The sequence below is a fragment of the Egretta garzetta genome, unplaced genomic scaffold (genome assembly GCF_000687185.1).
Source record: "Egretta garzetta isolate BGI_Z169 unplaced genomic scaffold, ASM68718v1 scaffold349, whole genome shotgun sequence".
NCBI classification, from domain to species: domain Eukaryota; kingdom Metazoa; phylum Chordata; class Aves; order Pelecaniformes; family Ardeidae; genus Egretta; species Egretta garzetta.
The window spans coordinates 1,220,894-1,245,344 of NW_009260788.1; the positions used below are offsets into that span (position 1 = coordinate 1,220,894).

The 24,451-nt window shown below is 36.7% G+C and overlaps 1 protein-coding gene across 5 annotated transcripts; it reads left to right on the forward strand.

The window, feature by feature from the left end:
- The first annotated feature begins 6 nt into the window (after positions 1-6).
- RPAP3 (RNA polymerase II associated protein 3) lies at positions 7-23,735 on the forward strand. 5 transcript variants are annotated; one of them, XM_035901776.1, is made up of 17 exons: positions 7-140; positions 1,161-1,319; positions 1,911-2,051; positions 2,530-2,652; positions 3,493-3,620; positions 4,212-4,333; positions 4,703-4,773; positions 5,736-5,867; positions 7,241-7,368; positions 10,303-10,424; positions 10,833-10,903; positions 11,068-11,184; positions 13,254-13,465; positions 14,647-14,842; positions 15,503-15,600; positions 16,979-17,079; positions 18,201-23,735. In XM_035901776.1, the coding sequence occupies exons 2-17, from the start codon at positions 1,167-1,169 to the stop codon at positions 18,290-18,292; spliced, it is 2,007 nt and encodes a 668-aa protein (XP_035757669.1). In that variant the 5' UTR covers positions 7-140; positions 1,161-1,166; the 3' UTR covers positions 18,293-23,735. The 5 variants fall into 5 exon arrangements, 3 of the variants coding, with proteins under 3 accessions (XP_035757669.1, XP_035757670.1, XP_009644705.1); XR_004842954.1 differs by having other exon boundaries at positions 7-1,319; positions 16,948-17,079; positions 18,201-18,287; XR_004842955.1 differs by having other exon boundaries at positions 7-1,319; positions 16,948-17,083; positions 18,201-18,273.
- The last annotated feature ends 716 nt before the right edge of the window (positions 23,736-24,451 follow it).

Consider the following 24,451-nt stretch of genomic DNA (forward strand, 5'->3'; position numbering starts at 1 on the left):
CGCGGAGTCGCTGGGATGAGGCAGCCCTGGGGTGCTGGGTAACACAAAGGCAGGCCCTGGCGTTGGGGCTCAAATAAAACTGCCTCGAAGGGTGTGAGAGCTGTGCTGCGCGGGAGCCTGCTGTCAACGCGTGGATTAAGGTCGGTGAAGCAAGCAGCGTTAGGCTAAGCGGGTAACAGGAGCAGGCTTACGTTACACGCTTGTGTAAGGTGCGTTAGAATGCCAGAAAATTAACAGCTAGGTTTAATATTAGATTTTTTTCCCTTGTATAAGAACGTTATTTTGGTCAGTGATAACAAGATGAGAAGTTCAACAGATCACAACCTAGTTTCTTGCATCTTTTGAAGCATCTTGTTCTAGCTGCCGTTGGCCAGGTGTGGAATAGGCTAGGTATGGTATGGCTAGGCTGTATGGAATATTTGGTGTGGCCATGCCCAGGTTTCATTAAATTAACTGGCTGAATATTGCAGAGATATTTCAGTATGGGGCAACAGTTGTAGGTGGAAAAAATATTAAAAAAAAAATCTGAATTGGAAATATGATGAAAAATATTCATTTTTTGGGTTCACCTAAAGTTTCTTTCCAATTAGTTTCAAATAGACCAAATATTTAGAAGACTTTAGGAAAAATATATTGCTAAGGGTAAGCATCTTACTACTTATGCATAGGAGGTAACTAGGGGGAAGCACAGCTGGTGCATCAGAGCATCTACACAGCTGCTTACTCCTGAGAATGAAAAAAAATACCTGCTTTGGTAGCATTAGTTCACTAGTAATCATGCAGTGTGTTTTTCCATCTTTTATGGGAATCTTGTCCGTAATTATGGACAGCATGTTGTATTGCAGAAGTCATTAGCTTTGTTTGGCCCATACGTTTTTATGTTTCTATGCTATTGGGTTAATGTCTTACTGGATGTTAAGAGTAAATAAAAAATACAGCCCTTTTTCTCCCTTAAAAATTTTGTGTGTACTATTTCTTAGATTATTTCAAAGACATTTAAATTGTATTTCTTCTTAGTCTACTAGTATTTAATGTTCCTACTATGATATTGGGAAGCCTGTCTCACGTGTAAGTCAGACTTGTTCATTCTGAAGCAGCTAGCTTCCTTCAGTACATACTTTCAAGCTCTCTTTAGAAAGTTTTTTCCTTGAAATTGGCAGATTACGATGAGTGCACCAAATAAAGCGCTAGAACTACAGCTGCAAATGAAGCAAAATGCTGAAGAGCTGCAGGATTTTATGAGAGAATTGGAGAGCTGGGAAAAAGATATTAAAGAAGTGGATTCTGAACTAAGAAAACAGAGTGGTGTCCCAGAAGAGGTAAAAATCACAATTCCAGTGTTAATATTAACTCAGCTATTCTAATGTGATAGTGTTTATAATAATTGCTTTTTACTTCAGCAAAATTATATGTGTCGGCTTAAAATACCTGAATAGAAGGTACGAGCTCACCCATCTGCCTTGTTCCTTATCTGAAGCAGACCAAAGATTACTCTGTAAACTGTTCTACCAACAGAGCTGTGGGGCAATAGCATCTGGAGGCGATGGGGCCAGTAAATTTTTAATTAGTTGTAGGTAGATGTAGGAGAATGTTTCTGTCTGCAGTATTACTTATTTATTGCTGACTTTAATGTATTGAAGTTATTCTTCAGTGATACTCTGCAAAGAGTTGTCTTCTAAAACTTAACTTTGTGTCATACAAGTAATATTTGCTATTATTATGTATTGGAGGATCTATACTTGCTGTCCCTAGTGGTTTTGTAGAGTTCCTGAGAACAGCTTGCTGGGTGCATTTCTGAAATAAAACTAACCAGTAGGTAGATACTATATCTAGATATAGTTACCGTAGATTCTTCAATGCAAGTGACTTTCACACATCTGTTTTATAATGAATTTCTTACTTAAATTTAGAATTTGCCACCAATTCGAAACAAGGCTTTTAAGAAAAAGAAGAAAAGCAAAAGTAAAGTCCCTTCAAAGATAACCACTGAGGAAAACAAGAAAAACAAGATCAAGTCTTATGATTATGAAGCATGGGGAAAACTTGATGTGGTGAGTCAGAATATTTGCTTATTAAATGAGTCTTGTCCCCAGTTGATTCTGTTTAAATAAGATTTTGTTACAGTGCTGAGAGTTCAGTCCGCAAGTCAGTATCTTACTGTGCTGGGTACTGTATGAACACAGAAAGCAGCTTTCTCCCAAAAAAGTTGTGTGTTTAAAATTTGGAATATTGATAAATACTTTCTGTTGACTGTGCTCTCATCCAGCAGATAGAATTTGACTTTAAGGAAAATACTGGTGCAACAACAGGTCTAATATAAGGTCATAATTCTAGTAGAATGTAAGACTAAACACAGCTGGCAGTATTAGAGGATAGATCTCACTTTTGAAGTGTGGAATACTCTTTAGTCAAGAGGACTTAAGCAGTAGAGATTTTAAAAACCACACTACTAATTCTCCTAAAGTCTTACTTGTTTTACTTTGCATTGCTAAATTATAATCAAGGTAATAGTTTATTTTTTGATTTCAGGATAAAATACTTGAAGAACTTGATAAAGAAGATAGTACTCATGATTCTGTATCTCCAGAATCAGACTCTGAAGAAGATGGAATTCGTATAGATGCAGAAAAGGCTCTTGCAGAGAAGGAAAAGGTTATAGCATTATAAATGTTTGTTATTTGCAAAGCAGCAATTTAGACCTAGGAGCATTTGTAGTTTCTTTTAAAAAGATTGTCCACGGGGACCTCACTTCTGGTGGAAGAATTGCCCATTTGGATTTTTTTATGTCTGTTTTCCTTCCTGTTATTCCAAAATAGAAAATTCTCACTGCATTTCTGGTTCTTCTCGTCACTGATTGTAGCAAAGCCTGTCAGACTCTGCTTAATGTACACTTACGATGATTAACGTATTTGTGGTTTTCTGCTTTGAGGAGTTGGATTGCTGTATAGAATTGCCATATGGATCAAACTGGTGTTTACCTCTACACAAGGTCTGAATGCCCCAAACTAAATCCCTAAGAATTTAAGATTAGTCCCTTTAATGAGGCCAGTACATCTGGGAATGATGGATGAACTCATAATGTCTTCCTTGCCTTGGTAATGGCAAGTTGGTACCAGTTCAGTTTTACCTTATGTTGCAAGTAGAATACAGCAAGACCTATCTCATGCTTCGTTACTATGTGAGATTCCCTAAGGCAACTTAAGCAGCTACGTATGTGCTTGTTACAGGTTTCTGGAAATGACCTACAGATACTGAAAATCAGTATGTAATAAAACCATGCTATTGCATAAATCATGAGAAATATTTTGTATGGGATATGTAAAATATTTTAGTTAAAAGAGATGTTTTACAGTAAAGTAGTACTTTGTGAGAAATGTTAAACAAAAATGTTTGAGCATTCTAAAATACAAACTTTGATTTTTTTTTCACCAAAAAATAATAATGTGTGCAATGCACAGTAATTTGCTAAAAAGACTTTTTTTCTTTTCACAGGGCAATAACTACTTTAAACAAGGGAACTTCGATGAAGCTATAAAATGCTACACTAGAGGGATGCATTCTGATCCATACAATCCCGTATTGCCCACAAACAGAGCATCAGCTTTTTATAGAATGAAAAAGTAAGACTTGTATTATTAAGTCTGTAACCTTTTCTTCTTTGAAATGCTACCTTCAGATTTTTTGTCTGGTTTTAAGTCCTGATTATATTATTTTATCATGCTGTGATACAGTCTATGTAAGACTGCTGTTGCAACCTGCTTTGCAGTTTCAAAGTAAAATACGAATTGCCAGGATAAGGAATCTGGTATCTTTCTTACCTTTTTTTCCTCTGCTTTCATGCTAAAAGTTCACCATCTTCTGTGTTACAGTATAAGACTTCAAAAAAAGAAAAAAGAGAAAGTTCATGATCTAATTTGCCTTTCCGATCAATGAGCTCTATTTCTAAGGCTTTAATTTGTTTTGCAGGAAGAAAGGGTTCAGGGGAGTTGGTTATTCTTTCAGTTGCAGTAGAGATTGTTGACCTTGGTTTTGCTTTCCCGTTTTGATGTATCCTGAATTGAAAGATGTTTAAATACTTGTTCTATGCCCCTTATGAAGCATGTGAGATTTCCACTTTAGAGAGAACCTGTAAAGCATCGGAGTAAGCTAAATCACTGAAGTTTTAGATTTTGTTACCTAGATATGTCCAAACTAATTCATATTTCTTATAGATTTTCTGTTGCAGAATCTGACTGCAATTTAGCACTTGCTTTGGATAAAAATTACACAAAGGCTTATGCCAGGAGAGGGGCTTGTCGCTTTGCTTTGAAAAATCTTCAAGGTGCTAAAGAAGGTGGGTCTTTTTAAAATTCTTTCCGTAGGCTAACAGTTTGTGTATATTTTAACTGCTTGATTAAAGCTTGTGTGATTTACTTATTTGGTGTAGGAATTTAATTTTCATTGCCTGTAAACAAAGACAAGAATATTGCATGTTATTCTGGCAAGGTAAAATTCAAGCAGCAAGTCCAAATGATTGCTGTAGGTATTAGTAGTTATTTAAAGCCGAATTATTCTATGTCTTAGAATGATGTGTTTCTTGCAATATCTCAGGCTTCTTGGGTAACTACAAATGAGGGTTATCTCAATAGAATGCTCTTATTTTATACTCTGGTTACTGGCCTGTAGTTCCTATCTGAAACATTGTTTTCTGATCTTCTGACAGATTATGAAAAAGTTTTAGAGCTGGATGCAAACAACTTTGAAGCAAAAAATGAACTGAAGAAGATTGATCAGGTAATAAGATTAATAGGCCCTAACGCAAATTAATACACCCTGTTCAGTTTATATCTGTATCAACTTGCATTTATAACAACAACTAAATTCAACAAAATCTCATGTGCTTTTTCTGGCATTTGAAGCTCACTGAGGTCAAAATCTGTGATTGAGTTTCTTCTGGATTAACTAGCATGTATGCAAACATCAGTGTAATAGTGGATTGGCAGACTAAGACTGGATATGTGCACCAACACGGTTCTTTTGGAGGCTTTTGGTTTTTGTTGGGTTTTGTTTTTTTTTTTTTTTTTTTAAATCTTGCCTCAGATGTTTTTCTACCTCCTGTGTTAATGTTTTGTTTCAGTCATGCTTAGTATTTTGGTACAACATAGCACTACATATGAGAGAACTTTGGCTGTAAAGCTGAACTGCTAGCCTGCTTGTAGTCTTACTGATTGCTGTGGTCTGCCAAACCAGAAAGTAGGTTTAAGCCTCACAGAAAATAATTACTGTGAGTCTGATCCCTTTCATGACAGGGAGAGAATGTCGATTATGATGACCTTAGTAAATATAAGCTCACCTGTCATTACTGTGTGAATATGCTTATACCTCCTCAGCTGTAGTTTGGAAAGTGCTTGGAAAACTTATTTTCAGAATGAATACCCAAGGTCTCCAGTAATTGAAGAAATAAATTATTTGTGAATTGGAATACATGTAGACAGGTTCCACTGATCACTTCACATTGTGCTTCAGAAATTACATACCTTTTATTTACCAAGTAATATTCTGACTTGCAGTCCCTCGTAGAAATACATTTTCAAGAACAGCGTAGAGTTTGCATTCAGCTTAACAACACAGGCACTTCTGTTAAAATGCTTGGCAGATTTTTGCATCTTAGAAGTTTAGAATTTATTGTAATTTTTGTTAGGAAAATATGTAGGTGGGGGAAATACTTATTGAGGAAAAAAAATTATATCTTGCAGGCTCTGTCGTCAAAAGAAAATTCAGAACAGGAGGAGTTTGAAAACGCAGTCGGACCAAAATTAACAGACGAAGAGAAGAAGTGCATTGAAGACCAGCAGCTCAAGCAGAAGGCTATTACAGAAAAAGATCTGGTAAGTCACAGGTTCTTGTGGAACAGGAGAGAACTAGTAAAGAAGAGCTATTAGCTATGCAGATATGTAAATGAAATCTAATACTGTCTTGAACTTCATAAATACAATGTCCTTGATATAACCTTGATTGTTTCCCATTTTGGGCTCTCTCGGGAGGGAGACAGTGAGTTCTGTTTGGACTCCTCTGGAGGAATAATTATACAAGGTAGCTTTTACAGCCCAAATTATACATGATAAATCTCAAATATGTAGACAAGTAAAACTCGAACTGTATTTTACAAAGATCCCATTTCTCCAGTAGTATATGCATCTTGACCCCTGCTTGTCCAAGTGGAGTTGTGGACTATTTCTTGTGTTTCCAAACCTCTGATTACATGGTGGAAAGTAGTTCTAAAAAGGACCTCAGGGAGTGCAGGCAGCAATAGCAATAAAAATGTATTTCTGGATACATGCTCTTGACTCACAGTTGGCTTATTGATTTCTCCCTCTCCCCGCTGCTGCAGTTAAGAAATAACATTACCAACTAAAGCATTTTTTTTCCATTCTCTTACCTAGCTATTTAACTTCTGACTCTTACCAATATTCAGGTTTCCTATACTGGTTGTGGGAGGTAATTGGTAGGAAAAGAATGAAAGCATACATTAGGTAATAGGAACAAAAGTTGGAAGAGGCCACAGAAAAGAAATTTCAGTCTACTGAAATACTTCATTAGCAGCAGAGTTGTGGGCCTGTTTCTGGCAACGTGGATCCTGTCAAGTCTGCACAGTGTCCTTTGCTTTTTTGCCAGTGAGTAGGGTAGAAGCAAAGAAGGTAACACGTGGCTTTATGTTTAGTACTGAGAAGCAAAAGATAATTTTAGTCTCTTGGAAACAAACAAAAAAAGTAATGTAATTTTTGTTTTATGGAACACTAAGTAGAAAAACAGCAGCAACATTTTGGCCCAAGTAATATTTAAGGATAACAGTTTCATGGATATAGCAGGATAAAGAAGGATTTATGCAGCACAGAACATCTCCTTGAAGGGGGAATTGTGAAGGTTCAGCTTGTGTTTAAATTCAAGAGGTGCAGGGTAGCTTATCCTGCACATCAAGAATAAAGAAAAATCACAAGTCACAGACGGTAAGTCTGCACTTAGACTGTGCATGTAGCAATTTTTTTTTTATCCTTGAAGTACTAGAAAAAAAGATTATTTTTTTTGTAGTCTGCCTCCAAGCTTAGATATGAAGTAATGTGCCTGTGTGTGTTTGCTCTGATGTGGGTGTTCTTTGTGATCCATCTTCCTGATATTGTGACCCTCCCTACTAAAAGGATGAGAAAAACTTACTGCACTAGAACTTTCTCAACGCTATTTTTTTCTGACCTAAATATTACAGGGTAATGGGTATTTCAAAGAAGGAAAATATGAGGCTGCAATAGAATGTTACACCCGTGGTATAGCAGCAGATGGCACCAATGCACTTCTGCCAGCTAACAGAGCCATGGCCTATCTAAAGATTGAAAAGTAAGTAGGATTGCATGTGCTATACTGTTTCTTTGTTGTGAATTAGACAGAAGGATGATCCAGCAGATTTTCTCAGCTCAATTACTGTCACTCCTAATTCTTTCTAGAATTCAGCATTGAATAAATCGTATTGGAAACAGTAGGGGAGAGAAAACAACACAGTATGTGTGATCTTAAAATGCATTTCATAGGAAAGAAGTTCTGGGAGAATAAAATAGATGGAATTGTAGTTTCTAAAGTTTGATTTTCATTCTTTCGTGTGTGTAAAATTCTAGATATTCACCTTTCTCAAAGGACCTGCTCGTAGCTTTGTCTTTTTTTCACTATAAAACTCAGTCACCTACTAAATATTGCACTGTAAAAAGAAGTGGATTATCAATTTCTGACTTCAAAGGGAATGGATAGGAGCTTTTTCTGGATATTGTCATCTTTTCAAATATTTTTCTTTAACCCTGCTAAGAGACATGTATGTGCAATTAGTTTATTTTTAGTTAAGCTTTATTAAAATAATCCAGTAACAGTAGGAAATACATGCTTTCTAGCAAATGAGAGAAATTCCATATGACCATTTTTGAAGTCTGAATTTTTTTTGACTCCCTGATGGTATGGTAATTTAAACCTTTGAAACTAGCAACATGAGAAGCAGAGTCATCTGCTCTGACGTGATGTGTATGGGTATCTGTAGAGACAATACATTAATTTCAAATTATGAGATTGTAAAATAAGTTGCACAGGTGTAGTGTTTCTAACACAACATTTGTAATTTAGTACTGAAGCCATAGAGGACATTATAATGCAAATAATGTTCTCGGAGAATCAGAGGAAGTGATACTTTAATTGAATGACCAAGCAAGAAAATTGATTCTGTATGATAAATCAGTGTATCGTGGGTCTTTACATTTCAAAGAGAACCCAAACGTAAAATGCAACAAAAGCTCATTGCTATTCTTATAAAGCTGTAGAACTGATAAGACCTGCAAAACACTAAAACAACTGTTTTCGTAAATTTAATGATAGATTGAAGGCGGAGAAGAAAAATGAATGAAATACTGTAATAATCCGGGGAACTACAGGTCTGTCAGTCTGACCTCAGTGCCAGGGAAGGTTATGGAGCAGATCATCTTGAGTGCCATCACACGGCACGTACAGGACAACCTGTTTGACTAACCTGATCTCCTGTGACAAGGTGACCTGCTTAGTGGATGAGGGAAAGGCTGTGGATGTTGTCTACTTAGACTTTAGTAAAGCCTTTAATACTGTTTCCCATAGCATTCTGCTGGAGAAGCTGGTGGCTTATGGCCTGGATGGGCATATGCTTCGCTGGGTAAAAAAACTGGCTGGATGGCTGGGCCCAAAGAGTTGTGGTGAATGGAGTTAAATCCAGTTGGTGGCCAGTAACAAGTGGTGTTCCCCAGGGCTCCGTACTGGGGCCAGTTCTGTTTAATATCTTTATCAAGGATCTGGACGAGGGGATCGAGTGCACCCTCAGTAAGTTTGCAGACAACACCAAGTTGGGCATGAGCGTTGATCTGCTTGAAGGCTCTACAGAGGGATCTGAACATGCTGGATTGATGGGCCAAGGCCAATTGTATGAGGTTCAACAAGGCCAAGTGCTGGGTCCTGCGCTTGGGTCACAAGTGGCTTGGGGAAGAGTGGCTGGAAAGCTGCCTGGTGGAAAAAGACCTGGGGGTGTTGGCAGACAGCCAGCTGAATATGAGCCAGCAGTGTCCCCAGGTGGCCAAGAAGGCCAATACCATCCTGGCTTGGACCAGAAATAGTGTGGCCAGTAGGAGTAGGGAAGTGATTGTCCCCCAGTGCTTGGCACTGGTGAGGCCACACCTCGAATACTGTGTTCAGTTATGGGCCCCTCACTGCAAGAAAGACATTGAGGTGCTGGAGCATGTCCAGAGCAGAGCAACGAACCTGGTGAGGGGTCTGGAGTGCAAGTCTTATGAGGAGCAGCTGAGGGAACTGGGGTTGTTTAGCCTGGAGAAAAGAAGGCTCAGGGGAGACCATATTGCTCTCTACAACTGCCTACAAAGGAGGTTGTAATGAGGTTGGTGTCAGTCTCTTCTCACAAGTAACAATAGGACAAGAGGAAATGGCCTCACGTTGTGCCAGGGCAGGTTTAGATTGGATATTAGAAAAAATTTCTTCACCACAAGGATTGTCAAGTATTGGAACGGGCTGCCCAGGGAAGTGGTTGAGTCCCCATCCCTGGAGGTATTTAAAAGACGGGTAGACAAGGTGCTTAGGGACATGATTGAGTGGTGGACTTGGCGGTGTTATGTTAACGGTTGGACTTGATGATCTGAAAGGTCTTTTTCCAATCTAAATGATTCTATGATTCTAATGTGCACGTAATGGAATCATGAGCTAATGTAACTAAATACAACTAGGGTGAGGAAATTTGATCTTACAATGAAACAAATTACTTTAATGCAAGGGTATACTGACTTCTCATTCTGAAATTGTTAAGCGCAAGTCACAGAAATTCAGGTATAGAGAAATTCATTCTGGTATATGCTTGCTTCTCCTTTCTTGTATTTTTTTTTGTTTATTTGTAATGGTATTTCTGTTTTTCAGAAGTTATGATGCTGACTTCCATTTTAAGGCTATTTAATGTTTAAAATGGATTGTGGTCTGATAGGTTGTAAGCTTTTATTTTCACAAAGCAAGTGAATTTCTCTGTGATGATAAATAGAAAATTAGCAGTGTGTCATGAGACACCAAAAGATTTGGCTGAAATTTCAAGGTGCTGATAAATCATATTTCATATGTTTAATTTTGTTTTACATTTTAGCTTGGTGGTATTTATATGTATATAGATAATTATGGTCTTCATATTTGAATTGTTTTGGATAGCTCTGTCATTTACATGGAAACTGCCTCTTTTGAAGCTGATTATTAATTTTGTACTGCTCTTTTGCTGAGATATGAAGAGGCAGAAAATGACTGTACACAAGCTCTGCTCTTGGATGCCTCCTATTCTAAAGCCTTTGCCAGAAGAGGAGCTGCCAGAGTTGCTCTTGGAAAGCTAAAAGAAGCTATGGAAGGTACAGCTTTGAATTAACCCAAATGTGATAGAATGTCCTCGTACTTATCTCCTACCTGATTTGTTTAATCATCTAATAGCAACTAAATCAATTGCTGACTAATTGAGGTTGTAAGTGCAAAAGTTAAGAAGGATGGGGTTTTGTTGTGTTTCACTGAATGTCCGTAAAACCTTTTGTGTGGGTATCTCCACGATCAAAAGACAGTTTTGTGTGAAATTACAAGTATGGCTTATGATAAGTAGTAACAAATAGTTTGAGAAATGTGTTTAAAACTAGGTCACGACATAAGCATTACCTGCCTTTAATTATTTTAGAGCTGTGAAAGGAAGGTTGAAGGTTTAAAAATTTGCCAGGAGTACTTTGTAACTTGAAATGTCTACAGTTCCTGTATGTTGTTTTTTCACCCAGATTTTGAAGCTGTTCTGAAGTTGGAACCTGGAAATAAACAAGCAATAAATGAACTCACTAAAATAAGGAATGTATGTATGCTTACGATTTTTTTTTTTTTTGTAAGCCTATAGTAATAGAATGTTTTCATTCTTTATTATGTAATTTTTAACATATCCTATAATTATTCCTCAAACTTTTGATTTTGGATAACTTACCTTTTTTTTTTTTTTTTTTTTTTTTTTTTTTTTTTCAGGAATTAGCTGAGAAGGAACAGTGGACTCATCAGGAGTATCCTGCAGTATTGATAAAAGAAACAGAAATCAAAAATATAGTGAAAGTGATTGATAATCCATTACACCTGAAATCAACAGTAAGTTGTTTTTTGTGAGTTGCTTTCTATAATGATGGGAAAAGTAGAGCTTAAAGTTAAAATCCACTTCTTGCTTATTTATGTAGACTTCACTCTTGCCTGTGGGAAACCCAAAATCTACAGATTTACTCTTTTGCAAGAACGTAACTCCAGCATTTCCATGTGAATGTAACAGTAGCCGTGGTGGAAGCATTCAACCTACAGTACCAGACACCAGAAACTTGGTGTATGTGTATATCTGTAATATTAAACGTGAGGAGGCAATCCCACAACTCTCTCCTGGGTCTATAGCTAACATTGCATTTGAGAGTAAAGGGGAGGCAGTTGAGTGTCTGTGTTTGATTGCAGACTTGAGAAAACTCTTGGTAAACTTCCCTTTTCATCTGCTGTTTACAGTTTCTATAGCAGCTGTAGTGGCAACAAGACACGTCGCCTACCCGTGTCATATGCTGCGGTCACCTAGGGGTACTGCAAGAGTCTTGAGCCTGCATTTTTATCCACATAAACTGTAGAAAGCTGGGTATTGGTTTCAAGAAGCAATAGTTTGGGACTGTGAATTGTTAGTGGTTATAGATAGATTAATGAGTTACATATTACTCTCTGTATTATCATATTTTGTCATATCAGATTTCTTTATGTATTAGGCTTCCTCTTTTGGTACATTTAATCTTTATATATTCAACAGTAAGTTGTGTATAAATACAAAGCATGCTCACACTTTTTATGGAGTACTGTAGTGTTCTGCTCTTGATGATTTTAAAATGTTTACCTCCATTAAATACATAATTCAGCTGGATAGTCTTAGTAGAAAATGTGTGATTACTTTGAGTCTTCTTTTCGGGGGAGGGGGCGGGGGTGGAAGTATTATCTGCTGTCTGTAACCAGATACAATGTTTTTAGAAACATAAATGAGTTTGTCGTGAAGTAGCTGAAATACTATAGACAATTATATCCAGTTTTCAGTTGGCCTGCTAAATTAAGTGGAAATACTAGGTTGATTGGTTTTTCCTTGTTATTCTGTAGAATAAGTATAGATTTAAGCATTTGTGCTTTTAGTATGGTCTAAGGATTGCAGAAAGAACTGTAATTTTGTTTCATATCCGTCAGGCAGCCTCCCAGTCTTAGCACAATGCTGAGATGGTATATTGTCAAAGTAAACTGTGTGTTGTCTGTTAATGCACCAAGACAACAGGGGTTTGGGGGCATGATTTAAAGCAGTTTGCAAACTGCTGTGAAGACTTAGGGGATTGCGTTACAGCTGGACAGAGAGAAATCTGCCACTTCTAGAATTCTGAATTGTTGACTATGTTTAATCATGTGTATTTGCATCTCTATTTCTAGAGCAATATACACTGTATTCATGTTCAGAAAATGAAATTCCAAAGTAAAAGATGATTAATTTTTTTCTTTATTTTTTTTCCCCCACTAAATGGTGCTTCCTTGTAAGACCTGTGACAGTGGTGCTAGTTGATAGTCAAAAATAATGGTCATCATGCAGAGATTAAAAACGAGCTGAAGCATTTTAGTTAGTATGTCCCCTAGTGGGTGAATTAATTACCTTATGATGTATGTAATTGCATCAGCCAGCAGGGCTGAGTTAAAATTTTGAGATGATAGATATTTGTAATTTGAGGGTCAAGGCCTATGTTGCTGGGTACTTAACTTGTTTAGCTAAATGACAAAGTTTGACCAGGTCATTAGTCAAAATATGTGGTAGTGGTAGTCCTTGTCCATCCCACATTAGTAGGGGGGCAAAAAAAAACTTTTTTTTTTTTTTTTTTTAATTACTGGAAAAACAGAATGCAGATTCTGAGGTCCTCTAGAGTAAGGATACACTGGTTTATGATTGTAAAGCAATAAAATGATCTTATGAGGCTTCCCATAGAATGTCATCAAGTTTCCTTTTTTGCCATTTATCTTTATTGAAAGTATCTTCCGTGTGCACCACCACAGATGAAACTGATTGTCATGAGATTATTTAAAATTAAACACAGCTGTTTATCTGGGACCTCTATATATACAATGATATTGAAGCTACAGACATGACGCGAGGTATATGTTCTGTTTAGAAGCCTTTGCGAAGAATAGCCATTGAAGAAGTTGATGATGACACACCAAATAGTGATTTGCCCAGCACTTCTTCTTTAGTCAATAACTGGAAGAATTCAATGAGTATTGAAACAACAGAGAGTCTAGATCAGGATGATCAGTTGACTACAATGGACATTCCAAAAGCAAAGCACTTGAAAATAGAAGAAATCAGTGATACCTCACCATTACAGTAAGTATAAAAATTATGATCCACTTCTAAAAAGGTAAATGTAGTAGAAATGTAATCTTCATTTTCAGATTTCTGTGTGTGATGAAGTATTGAACGTATTTTGGAGAACTTGAATTAAAAAGAAAATACTGAAAGAAACTGCAGTTCTTACATGTCTGCCTGTTTGATCACGTAGTGGTTTAGACAACTTTGATCTCTTTAGTGTCAGATGGAAAACTAGTCTTGTTCTTACATTTCAAATATAAAGAAATTCATATTTTCCTATGTGCCATACTCTCTTCCTTGTGTACTTAATCTTCCCTAGCTGTGACTTGTATTTGTAATGTTTTAGAGTAGATTCTGAGCAGAATCCAAACATTCTTTGAACACTAGTTGTGGAGAGAAAAAGAGCAGATGAGAGTGTCACCTCTTGTTGCTGAGCTGGCAACCAGTAACTTCAGGCTTGCTCAAAGTTCCCAAGTTCCACTGTGTTAGCTAGGTAAGCTCAAGTCTGTCTGGCTGAAAATACGCTGAAGGATAGAAGCCGCTATCCCTGCTGAGTGTTGGAAGTCGTTGTCTGCTTAGGAAAGCTTCGTATGCATTGGCATCATCTCATTGTGTTAATAGAATCTTTTTATGGAATTCTGATTGAAGAATTTCTGTGAGGAACACTGTCCTGCAGTCACCTTTTTGAGCTCAGTCAAATGGATTTACTGTGAAGTGTTGAAGAAAAAAGTGTATTTCTTAGCTATTTTATAACTTCTGAAAAATAAGTGGTCTTAACTGACAAATCACAGGACAAAAAATAGCTCTACTGTAATCAGTGCTGAAAACAGTTTGTTCATTTGACATGGTTATTGTTTTGCATAGTGAAATTGTGGAAAATGTAATATTTTTTTTGTAGCTGTGTACGGTGGAAATCTGTACCATAAAATGCAGTTATTCCCAGAAACAAAGTAGAGAAAGGCTGAATATATTTGTAAGTATTTGCAGATGTGTTTTTTTAGAAAAGGTGCATCGTGTATAAAGCTTCCATAATTTGAAGGGGTTTTTTTAGATACCTGCTTGAACAAAAATACATTATTTTTAAAAATTGTGATAGTATTTTAGATTTTTAAGGAATTAAAAGATTGCCAGTTAAGTCTCCATGTAGGATTTCCATAAATGTTGTCTCAATTATGTCTTTCAAAATCTCTCTGCAGGCTTCCTGCTAGTGCGAAAGTAATTTCATCAACGTCACATCCATCTTTCCCTGTGAACAAACAGAGAGAAAAAGAAATCAAAAGGTCATTTAGATCTGCTTCTTCAGTACCCACTATTCCTGCAAATTCTTTCCAGCTTGAGTCTGACTTCAGGAAGTTGAAAGACTGCCCTGAAGATATGTACTTGTACCTGAAGGTATGAAACATAGTATTGATGGACAGTGCTTGGACAGTTTCTTCAACTGATACAGAAGAAACAGCACAAACTTAGGTGGAAAGGGTAGCTGTGTTTACAGTGTGTTAACCATGTGCAGTAGTCCCTTTCTTTAATTGCCTTCACATAACACGAAGTGGTTTGATCTGCATTTTCAGTATTTCTCCTCTTGTGGCTGACTTTTCACTTGCCTTGCTTTCAGTGCAGTCTCTGCATAAATGTCTCTTCTTTCAAACAGAAGCCCTGATTCTGCAAACACTTAAATACATTAGTAACTGTGTTAAATTCTAATTTTCCAAATGAATACTTCTAAGGTAATTAGATAAAGCAGCATATCTATCTCTTTAAACTGAAGAAATGTTTGAAACGTATCAGTCTACTTAATGTGTACTTCTGCTTATATATATTTCACAAAAAAATTGCTTAGAATCCTTTTAAAAAAAATTAGGTATTATTGTCGCAAAAAACCACAAAATTAATGTTCAAATCAAATAGTGCAAGTGATTTGTTTTTCTTTTTTCTTTTTTTTTTCCTTTCACACATTTCAGCATTGTCTAAGACATCCTAAAACTCATTTCTAATTCTCATGACTCAATCGTATTTTTTTGCCTGAAGATAACATTTTTTTAAATTTTTCCATAGCAAATAGAGCCTTCACTTTATCCAAAACTGTTCCAGAAATCCTTAGATCCAGACTTGTTTAACCAGATACTGAAAATTCTACATGATTTCTACATTGAGTAAGTTTATCTCCTCCTTTGTTTTACAGTGCTCATTGCTATTCTGTTTTTTGGTTGTGGTTTTTTTATTTTTTTTTTTTCTCCCTAGTCCCACCCTTGGGCTTACAAAATTATTTCCAGCATTACATGAGCATAATGCAATAATTTGAATGATTTGGTTGCTTCTTAAGACATTAAATATATCTTGAAAAATCAGATAGAAAAGAGGTAAAGAAATAAATAGCCTTTACTGTATATTGTTGAATTCAGTTCTGCCAAATAGCATTGGAAACTGAACATTAGATTGTATGAAATAATTTTTGTTCATATTACTGTGTATATTCTGTTATCACATAATTGGACAATACTAGCTTTCTATATTAACTTTCTAAAGCTGAGAAAGAAGGTTTCATTTTTGTGCGGTGATTATTGTGATGCATTCCAACTCTTTATTTTTAATTACCTGCTAGCATTTTCCAGTAGCCTGCAGTAAATGTGTATTGGAGCTAGAAGTTCTGATAAGACAGGACCTGACAATTATTTTTGAAATTTCTATCCATGCTACCATTTGAGTCTTAAAGTTCATTTTGCCTGTCAGAGGCAGTGTGCTGCTGCTCTGAATTACTCTGCCTGAGAGCGCATAATCAGAATGGTTTTGGGATGGTGTTTTATGGAGAAAAGGAAATGTAAATGAACGTTAGCCTTTCCTTTGGTTTCTTTAAAAGTAAATATCCATCATGTAGGTGAAACAACATCTTAAGAGATATGGTCCTACATTTGGTGGTATGATACATAAAAGCTAAAAGTTGAAATTGTCTGCAGTAAGGTAAAAGGCATTTCTGGAGGAAGACAGGAAAAGTTCTGAAAGAAAAATACTATTTGTTGTTAGTATTTGTAACAAGGACAGTGCCTGTTTACTGTTGAGCAGAGGAATGTAAAATAAACACAGTAAGAATTTTCTGTATGGATAACAATGATGGCAACTGTAATGTGGTGCATTTTGCTGAGCTTCCTATGACCACAAGTGCTACTTCCCCTCACACACCATGATATGTATAAAAATGGTGAAGTTATGGCAAGGTGTAAGCATTAAATCATAAAATAGTTATTCTGTACATGAACAACAGTCAGTTTGCATTAGTCTAGGCTGTTGCATTTCTTCACTCACACTCCATATCAGAAGGATACTTGCATAATGGTTTCTGGATGTTGACTTTTTGCTTTGTGGGTGGAAGAATGAACAGGAAAGATGGGAAAGGCAGAGAATAAGAGAGACAGAGAAGGGAGTTCCATTGGTACTTTTTAACTTCATGATCCTGAAGTCTTTAATATTGCTTGCAGCTACTGAATCTTTCTAATCAACTGTAGTTATTTTTATATTTCTAATAATCTTCTTCAGGAAAGAGGAGCCATCGCTCATCCTTGAAATCCTCCAGAGGTTATCTGAATTAAAAAGATTTGATATGGCAGTGATGTTTATGTCAGGCTCAGAGAAAAAAAGTAAGTAATTCAGTAGCATCTTTTTAAACTTAATTTACGATACTGTAGAATCCAGCAAGAAATACGTAAAATTTAGTGCTAATTCTTGTTGTTTATTCCATGTAATAATCAGCTAAGGTTAGTTAGTTGTCTAGCTTCTTGATTGTTTTGGAAATTAATATGAATGTAATGTAATTTTTCTTAATCTTTTGATTCCTTATTACTTGTTAAGGCTTAAAAACTACAGCTAAATCCTTTTGTTTTTATCAGTAATACCACTGGATTTTAGTCTGATAAAGTAAGCTTCATTAGCATTTCAGTTTGTAGCTGGTAATGTTAGAAATCTATGAATTTTTACGAAATCTTGTGTCTGACATGCAAGGTATCTAAATTACACATTTTCCACAATTTATGGCCATTTTTTGACAATCCTGACTTTACTGCGGGTAAAAAGAATGCAAATGTCTCTAAACCACTCAGCCTGTTCGTCTCTGTCCTGTTCATGAGGCATCGCTTAGATTAGTTTGCAATTCAGGTTGACATTGGCTTGAGTTCATGGTTTATAAAAGTGTTTTTTGTGTCAGGCATTTTTTTTTTTATGTAGCACACCAGACAGGCTGTGTAACAGTGAGACACTTACAAGGAAAACATTTCTCCGAGACCAAATAATGTCATTTACTATCTACAGCTGATTTTCACTGTTACACTTTCAAAATTTTGATATGTGAATCTCCTTAAAATAAAATTGTTTGTTCGACTTACTGAAGCGCAAGTAAATTCCACTTATGAATTGCATTCACGCCTTTAACCTAATGTAAGCATTATCTGCCATCTGGCATTAACTTTTATCTTCTGCATTTAATAGCATAGTGCCAAGATAGTAAACAAAATAAAAGCTGTCTGTTTATGTTGTCAGGATTATATACCTGTTTAAGGAAATGTTAGGCAGCTTGTGTGCATCAAATCAAAGTGAAAGCTTCCCTTTGCTTCTTTTTTTTTCATCCTTTTAGTAGTTCTAAAAATTTATGCGTATTTCAGCTATATAGTCCAACCCTTACTCTCACTGAGGAAGAGTTGGACTAATTTACCTTAAGAGTGTGAATCTCAGAAATAACAGTTTATGTTGGGATTTTCCTTTACAGTTACACAGGTATTGTTCAATCATGTGAACCACATGGGACTGAAAGATACTTCTGTTGAAGAACTGGAGAAGAAATACGGCATTTTCTCTTAGTGAGATCACTGATGTGTAAATTTCTGTTTCTGCACTTCTTTCATGTGGAAATGAGCTGAAGAAGCCTATAAAGACTGGGATTTTGTTGCTTTTGTATAAGTAATGAAACTCTTAAACTTGGTTTAGCCAAATGGCAAGTGCCTGAAGAGATAATTATCTAGTTCTGCAGGTACCTTTGCTTTCCAGCACCTGAAACAATACAGAGCTACACTGTCTTCAGTGGAATCTGTTTGCCTAAAAAACATTTGGGCAGATTGGCATTCAGGATTTGGACTGTAGATAAAGATCTTTATTAAAAGGAAGTATTTATAAACAAGTCTTTGGTAAGAATCAATAGTGTATATTACAAATGTGCATGTTTTTATTTTAGAAAATAAACTGAATGTTGAATTGAAGATACTGAATTTTTAAGGAAATTTTTTTTATTAAGGTGCCTAAATCATTCTTCTCTAGCGATACACCACGTCAGAACATGTAATGTGAAAAGCGAACCTGAGGTATGATGGCCAAAATACTCCAGAATGCTTTTACTTGAGTTTACCCAAAAGCTGAGTTTTAGCGTTGACAGCCGAGATATTCCTGTGAACCTCAAATGTAATTGTAGAATAGAAGGAAGCCAAATACTGTAAAATTAAACTAAAAGTATAGGTGGAAAACACTTTTTGTTGTCTTTGTCGACTTTTAAAATAATCTCATGGAATTTATCTTATGAGTCAGTTGTTCCTAAGCAGGTAAAGCCATTAAGAAGCCTTAGGAAGCTAAGCAGAATACCTTTCTAGTATGAGGAAGACAAAGGCATGAAATCACCTGAAATTCTTGGATGAGATAAGAAATAGCGTTAGACATAATAAACTATTTGTACTGTTCACATGACCAGAAGAAGGAAGTAACAGCACTGATCAAGCATACTGTAAGATTTAGCTGTAGTATCCAAATAGTGGAGTCTAAATATTTGCCTGTGTCTCTAGGCTTGACCACTACCCCTTTAATCTTGCCGATACTAATATTCTGTCAGTTTGTTTTCATCCTGATTCAGCCCTTGTGCTTTACTGATGCTTCTGACATTAATGCTTTTGTTTTGGTGGTTGTGCTCTTATTCAGAGGAACGATTAAACAGCTCTAGCATTCAAAAAGACTTCAAACTTCCAAGATGGATTAATAGGAAAAGGTATGAATGTTGTTTCTGTGTAGTCAGTATTAGAAAACTAATTTGAAAACATTTGCAGCTGTGTAATGTCCTAGTTTAGATATAATCCATTTTAAAAAAATGTTACTGAGCTACATCCTTGGTCTGGGTAGCAACTTACATGAATGGAGCACTAGATCCATCCAATTAACCCTGGAACTGAGTGCTGGGAGGATAGCCAGTGTTACTGGGAAAATGGAAGAGCCTTTATGTAACACTGCTCGCTGTTATTACTAGGTGTGTCCCAAGTTCCTTGATAACTGGCTTTTTCTTCTCTGTGTTGTAAAGCACTTCTGATAATGTTATCAACGATGCTGCTGTAACTAGTAGAAGCTGGGGGGAGGGACAGTGTAGTAATTACCAAAGTAATTTTATACATCTTTGTAGATACAGCGTACCTTCTTATGGACGGTTATGAGATGTTCAGTGTAGAGCAGAGGTGTATGCCTGACTAGGTTATACTAACAGAGTGTTTGGTACATTCTCAGAAGCTGCTCCTTGAAGGCTGTTGGATGAAAACAGGTGGTTGTAATATGGATCCTTGATAGTAAAAAGCAAGATGATAGCAGAAAGATTTGAAAGCTGTAGGCCAGGAGGCACATACAACTCCACTTCATCCAGTCTGCCAAGCTTTTAATGAGAACAAGCTGCTATATTTTTTTTCTGGTCCCATTCCTGCTTTTACGGAGACTTCTGTTCAGGATTTGCATGTGGTAAGGACGGCTGATTGAAAGGAAGCTGTTCAAGCATGTAGAATTTTGTGGGTTAGATGGGTGGACCTGATTCACGTTGCTACTCAGCTTAGGCCACCAAGATTTATCTTGAAAGTGGTATGCTGCTGTAGCCTTTTGCTTGTATTTCTAAATGCAACATCTGATGAGGACTTGCTAGGTCCCTGAGGTTACTTTTCAGTGTACAGAAAACAATGCAAGATGGAGGGCAGAAAGCAGGCAGTCAGAACTGCTAGCTTTACTTGCTCCAGGAGATGGCAGTGTTTTTCCCTTGTAAATTGTTAAAGATTACCAAATCTCTGAATTGAAGAGTTGAATGAAACATGGAGAAGATTCATAGATCTGAAGTAAGTCAAGAATTCTTTTTGGGGAGAGAAAGGGGATTGTTTTTTGTTTGGTGGTGGTTTTCTTGGGTTTTTTTAAATCCAGCACCCTCAATGGTTGTATCCCAATTGTGTAAAGGGGAAAAAAGTCTAAGGTAAATAATGTGAGGCAATTAAATAGCGTGGAATACTTTATAGGCCTTTGCTATGTTATGGCATTCAAGGTGCCAAAAATCTGAGGTCATGTTTGCTGCAGTGACTGATTCAGACTTGAGTTTTGAATGATTCCTTTACTTATCAGTATTAAATGTTGTATTTTTCTAGAGAACTTTTTAACTTGCCAAGATCACATTTTAACTTGAATATTTTCCTCCAGTATATCTGGAAGACAGTCAAACTCCGTATTGTCTATTGATTTCATCATCTAGGTTGTTAGAATATCGATGGAACTGATCCTAGGACCTACTCTGCAGAACATCCTTACAGCTTTCTGTTTTGACATTAGACTGTGATTTTTATTTTTTTCTTTTTGATAATTCTAGTTAGCTCTGCATTCATACAGTAATAGTTACATCTGAGCTGTGTTTGTCTTGCTTATAAGCAAGTCCTGTGATAGTCAGATGTCAGGATAATGATAGTTCATCTACTGCTTTTTCATTACACTACTGTGGAAGAAAGGATTTTAACATAAATTGTTCTTGGCTGACTTGTTACTGTGGAAAGCATAAATGATTATAGTTTGGGTACTTGTTCCAAAATATTTTTTAGAATTAAAAATTCATGGTCAAGAAGTTTTTTTGCTGCTTTTCTTCTTCCCTGTCTTTGTTTAAAAATGGGCATTTCAGCTTGCCAGTTCTCAAATATGACTACTACCAATACTACTAGTGTTTTTGAGGCAACTTTTGTAACATATACTAATATAAGAATAACATATCTATTTTTAACATATCTTACAGAGAAGTCTTTGGGGCCCAGAGAACCTGTGAACACTGAACTTCAGGAAACTTATATTCTAACCCATTCTTTTCTTTTACTAAGCAGAGATCTTTCTTTGTCAGTGATGTGAATACAGTTGCTTGTAGTTGCCATCGCTAGGGAATACTGAAGCAAAACCAGCCATCGAACAGTTCATTTCTAGTGTCATCAGCTGTCAGTTGTTTTTCTTCCATCTTGCATAACTAACGCTTCCCTTGTATTTTTTCTTTTAATGCAGGTGCACTTACAGTGCAGTCTCTTCTTACTCTTGTCAACTACTGCTTATTTTGTTTTTTCTCTTTTTGTTCTGATATGTTCCCTGTGTTCTTTTGTTGCTTCTACTTAATAATTCTTAAATAATCTGTCCTAGTTTCCATTACTTATATGCTTTTCTGAGATCATTGAAGAGCTCTTTGTTGGTCAGGTTGGTCCCTTTTTACCCGCTGTCCTTCCTTTCCATGGGCATAACTTGAGCTTATCTTGCTATCATTTATTTGGGAACTGCCAGGTCTCCTGTACCCTTTTTTGCCCTTGGATTTTCCTCCAGTAAAACCTTACTGAGCAGTGTTGGAACAGAGGAAGAAGTAGGGAGAAGTGCATGAAGATTTCAAAGTTGTGTTTAAGTACTGTGATGTCTAGGCAGCTTGAGATTGCTCTACTGTCAGTATTAGAAACTAAGAATTTGGGGCATTAAATATACATCCTCTTTTCTCTCTTCCATCTGTGTCCCATCTGATGGCAACTGTAAGCCAAAGAGTCTGTGCCAGTCTCCTGCCACTAGTGGTTTGTTTTCTTTTTTTTCTTTCCATGAATTAGTACTTTTCTAGAAATAGCAAGAAGGGCCTTAATAAAAGCATGGGGCTTGCACAGTTGTTGACTCTCACTTCTCCCTAGGTAAGGTTCACCCTGTAGCTTTTATTTTGTAGCAGCTGTCAATCACACTATATTTTTCTTTCTTGGATCTTACAGAGCCAATGGTGTTCTGAACTGCGTTGTATCACTGCTGCCTTTGCACGATGCTTTAGTAACTTCCTTAAGGTGCATTTCTAAGGGTTGTGTTATTCAGAAGACAAAATTACCCTGCAAAATACTTTTGTTACTGATTATCCTTGAGAGAGCAGGGAAACTAGCCTGACCTCTCAGGAGCACACCCTAAGTTTGAATCTAGTCTTCGCTTAATATTGGCAAGTGCAAGTCTGCCAAATGACCTGGAACTGCATTAGTGATTAACCTGACGTTATTTGCTTTGCTGGCTAGGCTTAGGGAAAATACCACTTTTGGAATAGAAGGTGAGACTATTCTTCACTGTTGTTGATCTCTTCAGTATGGAGTTCAGCCTGACTGCAGCAGTGAAGTGTGGGTTTTATGCATCTGTCTGTTCCTTTTTCTTTCTACTATTTCACATGAACCGTTTGTATCAGATCTTTCTCATTACATCTGTCACCATGTGCCAATTCCCTCTCTCTGAATTTCAGTCTTCCTTTTCACTGTGCCCTTTGTGTTTTCCATCAGGTTCAAAACACCGTATTCTCCACTGCATTCCCTCTCCTGTCATTAGTTGCAAGCAGCTGAGCCTCTGAAAGTGTCATTTGAAGGCTCCTTTCAGTTTTCTAAAAACTTCTGCTCAAGGCTCTTTGATTCTGAAAGCTCCTTCCAACAGTTCAGCTTCCTCAGGCTCCATTTTGTAGGAATATTCCACTCTGGTGTCTACCTTTATAAACCGTACAGTAGTACAGCATAGAAACCAAGGGAATTCCTTCTTTTCTTTTTTTTTTTTTTCCTCTTTGCTTCCTATTCAAGTGGTTGCTGAGCTCAGTTGTGGTTGGATACACTGGAATCTTTTGCTTTCTTAATAGTGGCAGAAAGGAGTGTTTGCTTTCCAGATGTAATCTTCAAACTTCAGACCTTCCAGTCTCTCTTCTGACAGTTGTTGCATTAATAAAGTTTAAGGTGACAGGGTAAAAGATAAATTTGTTTCCTTGTTCCTTCATTCCAAGTAAGTCTATCTGGGTTTTAAAGCAAGAAGTGTACCTTTAGGCAAATACACTGATTATGTTAACCAACAACTGAGTATACGAAAGCATTTCTTGTCCTGATGCCTGATGAGATAGGGCAGATTAATGTTCTGTATAAACTATTAATTAAAAGTCCTGTTTTGTGGGTATATACTTGGATGGGTCTGCCACAATGAGCTGAGCAGCAGATCAGAGTCTAAGTAAGGAAGCTTGCAAAAAAAACCCCAAACAAACCCAAATAAACAAAAACCAAACAACAGCCCCCAGGTTTTTGCTTTTATATGTGTTACAGGAATGACTGCTTGTACTTCAGGTTGCAAGGGCATGTACTCGGAGGCAGCTTCCTCCCTGAAGAATCAGCAATCTGAGCAAGTATCACCAAAAAGCAGAGAAAGATTAAATGGTTGATTTGCTCTTCTGATTGTGATGGGAGAGTAATATCTAACCCCTTAAGTCGAAATCTGGTGTCTTTCTGGCTACAACAGGCTGAGTACTCAGTTTGACAAGTGGTGCTTGAACTTGGTTTATGATGAATTGCTATCGCTTTTGGAAAAATCAGGAACACTTTGCTGACTTCAGAAAAGTGTACTCCAGAGTCTTCATTGGGAAGTGGAAATGCTGCCAGCTTCTTTAAAAATAGCCTGAAGTTCACATTGTTGAAATGAGAAGTAATGAGCTACTGCTGTATGCTGAAGCCTGTGTGCAACACCATGTAGTGCGTGAAGCCTCAAGGACTCCAATTCTGTCCCTGGAATTAAGATATCTTTGCATTTTGTGACTGGATTCTGGTGGTTGTGAAGGTTTACATCTTATTAAATGCAGTATTTAAGTACAAATGTGTGTGTGTGTGTTTCCAACAGATGGGTAAAAACATTTGGGGGAATAATTTCCGTACAATCTAACAAAGAAAGGACATGAAGTAAATACTT